We start from the raw sequence: 6,936 nt of genomic DNA, 5'->3' as shown, positions 1-6,936 counted from the left end.
CAAAGTAAGACTTATATTTTCTTTTTAATTAAAATATTATTAAGCCTACCTACTTAGATGCATATTGTACAACAGTACTGGTGGTAAAAGTGACTAATTGCATTTTCTTTATTGTTTCCAACAGCATCTGCCAGAGTTAAAATCAATTAAGATTTTGGAGTGCAAACATCTCACTGAGACTCCATGCCTAACCCATGCTCCTAAATCTCCAAATCTTGCATTTTTCACGCTGTAAACGGTTGTCGAGTATCCATCCTTCGATGTGGCTATTGAATAATCTTACAAAGTTGGTCTTTAACCACTGCAGTCTTAGAAGTCTTCCAAGTAGCATAAGTGGTTTGAAATCTCTTCAGGAACTCAGTGTGCGTGGTTGCGCTAAGCTTGATAATCTGCCAGAGGATTTGGGGAGCTTGAAAAGCATGCAAGAGCTTGATGCAAGTTACATTGCGATATCAGAACTACCATCCACCATTGTAAACCTACAAAGACTATATTGGTTGAACTTGGCATGCTGCAAAAACCTTAAAGCTCTTCCAAGAGGCATAAGTGGTTTGAAATCACTTGAGTTACTCAGTGTATGTCATTGTATTGAGCTTGAAAGTTTTCCAGAGGATTTAGAAGGTGGGTGGGAATCACTTGACTTTCTCGATGTATCTAGTTGTTCTAAGCTTGAAAGTTTGCCAGAGTATTTGGAGGATTTGAAAAGATTTGGTTGAAAATGACTAGGATCAATACAAAAGAAAATAACAATAAGACACACATGTTCAACACGTTTTGATGGCCTGATTGGGATCCATGACCATTGGAAGGGACTCCAAGAGAAAATGTGCTTAGATTCAAATGATGTCCGCTTCATAGGGATACACGGAATGGGCGGAATCGGCAAGACAACTTTAGCCCGACTTGCTTCTGAGGTTATGGAAAATCAGTTTGAAGACAATAGCTTCCTTGCCAATGTCCGTGAAAAAGCAAAGAAAGGAGAACTAGTTTCAGTACAAGAGCAGCTTCTTTCAGAGGTGCTCAAGGAACAATCACTTCGTATATACGATCAGCATAGCAGAGTCAACATGATCGGAGGCAGATTACGTAGTCGGAAAGTACTTGTTGTGATTGACGATGTGGATGACATGGAACGATTGTAGTACTTGGCTGGAGACTGTATCCATCCTTCGGTGTGGCTTCTAAAGAAGCTTAGAAAGTTGGACTTTTCATTTGTGCAAATAATGCGATGTATCTGATTGCTCTAAGCTTGATAATTTTCCAGAGGATTTGGAGAGTTTGAAAAGCTTGCTAAGGATTGATGCAGGTAACACTGCTATAACAGAGCTACCATCTTCCATTACAATTACTGTTCGTGATTAGTAATTCTGCAGAATTGGTGAAATACAATTAACTTGGAGTTAATTATTGTTCTTGTAAGATGGGTAACAATTTAACTTTTCATTCTTGTTTGACTTGGAATAATAGCTAAAGGTCCGTTTGATTCATTGCATTAAAGGTGTTCGATAAAATGCCTCAAAGGATTCGGACATAACTCAATCGACCCCATATCATACAACTCAGGTTTAGTAAGAGTGATGAGCACAGGAAAATGACTAGGATCAATACTTCTTTGATGATGAATGATTGCTCACCAAATGGAAAAGTTTTTTTTAAAGGTAATGTATTTTCTATCACGCACAGAGTTTCGAGCCTTTCAATTTTCAGGGTGAAAATTTAGTGCTTTACAATCTGTAATAGAACGCAGCTGGGTCATTGGTTTCATGTAACGTTGATATTTTACGTTGCTTTCATGTGGCGTCTAATGGTATATATTTACAATCTGTAAATTTACTTCTTTACAATTTGTAAAATGAGCAAGTTCAATGGTGGCAATTTTGCCATATATGACAAGATAATCAATCTATTCTGTACTATTTGTGGTCTAATTTCTGGGTTTTGTTCTTATTGCCACGAATTCTTGGTATTCTCTAATTGCATTCATAACACTGCTAGTTTTTATCGATTTAGTTCAAAGTCAAATACCATGACAGTGTTATGAATGCAATTAGAGAATAACAAATCTAAATATAAGACAGTGTTTATATAAAACAATTTCCCGCTCATGACTACGATAAAAACTTGCGAATTGAGATTGCCAATTTACCAAGTGGCGTCGTATCGCTTTTGAGATCTTAAAGATAATAAGAAGAATAGTCCTTGTACTATACGATTGTTCATCTTAATCGATCTTCATCTCATCAGCGCCAACTCACCGTCAAGCTTGGATGGTTATGTTAGACCAGTGGACATTTTCTAAACAGTTGGAAAAAGACGAATCAATTAAATAAAGGGTTTGAATGTGAGTTTAGTTAATAAAAGCACCCAGTTGTGCTGTTTGATATAGTTTAGGTAATTATAATTTATACCAACATCTTATATTGTTAAATAGCTAAATGCCATATTCCAAATCCAATGCAGTGTATAGCTTATATGGATACATAAAGGACTTTTTACGTTCAGATGAAACATGATTAAGAGAGGAATAATTATATATTATCTAGTCGTACGTTTGGATTCGTCGTTTTAGCTACTGATTATGCATATGATTACAAAAAATACCCTTATATGTGCAAAACCAAAACCTTGCCATTTTGTATATCAGAGCAGTTAGTTTGAAAGCAGGCCATAATTCCAACTGATTCATTCAAAGATATAATCCTAAATCCTTCACACCAAAGCTGAAACCAAAACAAACGCCCAATTTATCTAATATAGTAGTAGAATGCTGTATCTATCTATTTCTAGTAGACCATAACCTGCAACAACTCACAAAACTTTGGCAGGATTCGAGTCAACATCCCTGTTCGCTTCCTTTTCGGCACGAACGCCCAATTTATGGGCTCAGTCTGTTTAACCCAGTTGATTTCTCGTTTCTTCTTCCTATTTTTCAACTCATTGCTTCCTTTTCGGATCTTAGACACAATGGAGAAACCGGTTTCCTTTTCGGCCGAGGAGGAGTTGGACTGGACGGAGGAGACACCCATACATTCGTCGTGCCAGTTGAGATCGTAAAGGTCACTGTTAACTTCTTTGACGGTCTTAGATGGGCCTGAGGAGGTGCTGGGTTCATTGAGCGTAGACCGAGATGGGTCTATCAGGTCGAGTGTTTCCACAACATCGATCAAGACTTTTTGTGACATAAAAGCAAATTAGCTCCTTTGATGTACCTAGAATTTTATCATATTTTGAGTTATCTTGTGAGCCAGTGTTGGACAATCAGAAAATCATTGATGATATATGACTCTGTACCTGTGTACCGTTTTCGTGCTGTGCAAGTAAGCCCTTCCAGAAAACTAGAGTGGTGCGCACGCAACACGATATTTCAAAACTATAACGAAGAGTTACTCATCTATGAGCAATAAACTTTTGACTATGATGACAGATGTGATATTTAATTATGGACATCTACGAAAGGAAATTGTGTAATTATTTGTGGACGGAGGGAGTAGTAATCATAACAGACCGACCCGTTCTAATTTCTCTATGCATTCATCAGCTGACTTTGGATCATCAGGGTATATTAAGTTGAGAAGAAGTTGGGGACAACGGTGCAAACAGAATTAAGTTGAGGGATTCAAATTGGGAGACTTATGGGGATGCAAATAAACATAGCCAGGAAGTGGAGGACCTTGTTGTAAACCAGGAGAAACTAATGGGGCGTGGTGTTTACAAAACCAAAAGTATTGACGGAAATTCATCTGGAATTGATCGAACCATTGGTTCAGATCATGAGAATCACTTTGTGGTTCGATCGAGCCATAGGCTTGAAACAAGTATTTGACGGAGATCACATAGTGATCAATCGAACCATCGGTTCAAACCATGAAATTGACGGAAAGGATCATTTATTGATCAAACAAACCTTTGGTTCGAATCATGAAATTCACAATTGCTGTATAATCACCCATCTTGTCAAACGAACCTAACGAAGCTAAATGAAGAAGGATGAAGAAAGCTATTTGGCTGCTGAAAGAATTGCTTGAAGCTCAAGTTTTGGTTCGCAAGCAAGTGTTCGACGAAATGCTCCACACAAACTTGATAATTCTAAAAGTCACTGGAAAGAAAAAGTAATCTACAGGTTACCGTTAGTAAAGTAACTCTGCTAAGGATTGAAGACCGAGGATCATGAAGATGTTTCTTCTCTTTTACAGCTCAGTAGAATAGGAAAATATCTCTTTTACTTTTTGCCATTTTGTTTTCTTGTTAAATGTAATTTTACTGCATAGTCTGTTAGAAAGAGGGCCAATGGAGCTCTAGTAGGTACAAGTTGTGGAAATGCCAGCTGTCATGGCAAGAATGGTTAGTTTTTTCTTCTAGAACATAAAAAATGTACTCCCTCCGATTCACTTCAAATGTCGCGTAATGAAAGCTGATAATACCAATAAAAAAAGAGCTTTTGTGTCATTTGTTCTTCTTAGTGTTATTTGCTTATTCTCTGTTATTCTTATCTTCTCTACTCTCTTACACTTCTTAAAACACAAAAATATACTATACTACTTATTACTCATTTGCTTGAAAAACTAGCAAACTGAGATAAATGAGATCTGGCAAACATCACTTTTCCAATCAAACGTCCGACCGATCAGAGCTTTGGTACTCTCTTCAGGTTTACTATCAACATCGCTTCTTACTTTCTCACGAATTACAACAATTACTATTGGCCTTTACAATGAATTGGTTAAAAGATCAAAACATATTTTCATTCAGCTCATAAAACCGCCTGTTTCAATGGTTAGTTTAGCTAGGAATTGGTTAAAAGATCCAGGTTGATTGCTTATGACAACAAATAGCTTAATTAAATCCAGGTTGATTGCTTACGTAGAAAAAAGAAAACTAATATTAGCACACAAATATTTGAAACAACAAAACCAACAAAGTGATCTTGCTTCAAAAGAATTGAAACTACAATTTATGGCAAGTATTTCTTCTTCATTTGTATTCCAAGCCTTAACAATCCATCTTGCGGATGGTACAAATCTGTCAATGCAGAAAGGGTCATGGGACCTTCTCCGTCCTGAAGCGAGGCGGCGACCAAAGTACACACTCGCATCACTCGGTTCCTTCCTTAGGATGGAATATAGTGAAAACAACACCACACAGATGCCTATATTAACCTTACTAACATTGCAGATGATGCCTCTTTGATTGAAAAGGGTCATCAGCATAAGTCATGAGCTTTGGGCAACGGAAACCATGGTGGAGACTGGAGACCGGAGATGATGCCTCTCTCTCTCTCTCTCTCTCTCTCTGCATTTCTTCTTCGACTGAGAAATCCTCATCTTCGTCACAGACAGGTAATTTTGTTTATTAATTGGACACTTATTTATCTTCAATTTGTTGATTTCTGCAAAATAATAATAATAATAATAATTAGGCGTTTGAATTTCAGGAATCATCAAATATAGATGGTTTCAAGATGGTTGTACGATGTGTTCCTTAGTTTTAGAGGTGAAGACACTCGAAAGAACTTCACTGATCATTTATATGCAGCTCTGAACCAATATGAAATCTTCACTTTCCGTGACGAAGAGAAACTGGAAAGAGGGAAGGAAATTGCCCCGTCGCTATTGACAGCAATTGAACAGTCCAGATTTCCTGTCGATGTGTTTGGATGAGCTTGTTCATATATGTTAGAATTCATATTTCAAGAGGGAAGAAATGTATTCTCATTAATTCAGACTGAAAATACACAGCAATTACTATATATGTTCATTACACGATTCAGTTACATAGTTAGAAAGCTTAACAGCTTTTCCCGCCAAAACCAACTAACTAACTAACTGAAGTAACGGGCCGAGCTCAGCTAACAGACTCTCTGCCATCTTGGGCTTCATTTTGGCCCATTACACAAAATTGTGAGTTTTGTATCTCTTCTTCCTTCTTGCTTTCGACCGTTGGAGGCAGCTTTGAACTGTCTTCCTCAACACCCCTCCTCAGTTCAATGCTTCCGAAAACGTTTTTCATCCCCAACTTATCTTTCAAGTAATTATTCTGTACTATTCCCAAAACCTTGGTGAACATATCTGCTGGCTGTTCTGTTGTCGACAGATGTATCACCAGAATCAACTTGTTTTGCAATTGCTCTCGAATCAAATGACAATCTATCTCGATATGCTTCGTTCGCTCGTGATAGACTGGATTTGCTGCAATGTGAAGTGCTGCCTCATTGTCACAGAACAACTTCATTGGCTGATCAATTTTCACTCCCAATTCAACGAGAAGTCCTTTCAACCACATCAATTCAACGAGAAGTAGAGTTTTTTTTTGAGGTTTTTCTAGGAATTAGATATTTAACCTATTACTGTACTAAACTTAAGCTTTAAAAATTAGAAATTTCTTAAGTTCTACAACTGATAAGAATGAATGTCAAAAAATGTGATGATTGCTACAATATTCTTTAATATTTTTCAACACATGGCTTATTAGTGCGACGTAGTCTCGTCTATATAAGTTGGGATTGGGTGTTAAGGATTTGTTTATAATGGATTAATCATTTCGGCAGAGAAAGAATCATTTTATTATACTCGATTATGATAAACTAGTACTTGTATTGTATATAGTCAATTATCTTCGAAATGTGGATCCAAAAATTTTTAACACTAAAAAAAAAAAATGATTCTATACATCTATATCTATCTTTGAATAATTGTTTTTTTATATATATTTTAACGTATATCAATATCATTATTTTGGAGACATGATTTTATGATTTTAGTATTTGTCATTCAAACCAGTACTTGAAAGTTGTATCTATATCGAGAGAAAAGTAAGACCATCTTCATCGGAGAATCCAAATGAATTTTGGGATTAAATTGGAGCTCAATTTATAATGGAGGAAAAAGTTAGGATGTTGACATGGCATATGAAAACCCAAATTTTTCTCTTTCAAGCTCT

The 6,936-nt window shown here is 36.6% G+C and overlaps 1 protein-coding gene across 1 annotated transcript; it reads left to right on the top strand.

The window, feature by feature from the left end:
• The first annotated feature begins 824 nt into the window (after positions 1 to 824).
• Positions 825 to 1,362, top strand: LOC139881697 (disease resistance protein RPV1-like). The gene is made up of 2 exons (XM_071866133.1): positions 825 to 1,097; positions 1,249 to 1,362. Exons 1-2 carry the CDS (start codon positions 825 to 827, stop codon positions 1,360 to 1,362), a joined length of 387 nt encoding a protein of 128 aa, XP_071722234.1.
• The last annotated feature ends 5,574 nt before the right edge of the window (positions 1,363 to 6,936 follow it).

This window comes from Rutidosis leptorrhynchoides, unplaced genomic scaffold (genome assembly GCF_046630445.1).
Source record: "Rutidosis leptorrhynchoides isolate AG116_Rl617_1_P2 unplaced genomic scaffold, CSIRO_AGI_Rlap_v1 contig183, whole genome shotgun sequence".
Lineage (NCBI taxonomy): Eukaryota > Viridiplantae > Streptophyta > Magnoliopsida > Asterales > Asteraceae > Rutidosis > Rutidosis leptorrhynchoides.
The sequence above is the reverse complement of the archived record's forward strand: the minus strand, read 5'-3'. Positions and strand labels throughout refer to the sequence as shown.

Coding starts and splice junctions, on each gene's coding strand:
- LOC139881697 (XM_071866133.1), top strand. CDS start 825: ATGTGCTTAGATTCAAATGATGTCCGCTTCATAGGGATACACGGAATG. Junction 1,098..1,248: donor GCAGATTACGTAGTCGGAAA/GTACTTGTTGTG, acceptor GATTGCTCTAAG/CTTGATAATTTTCCAGAGGA.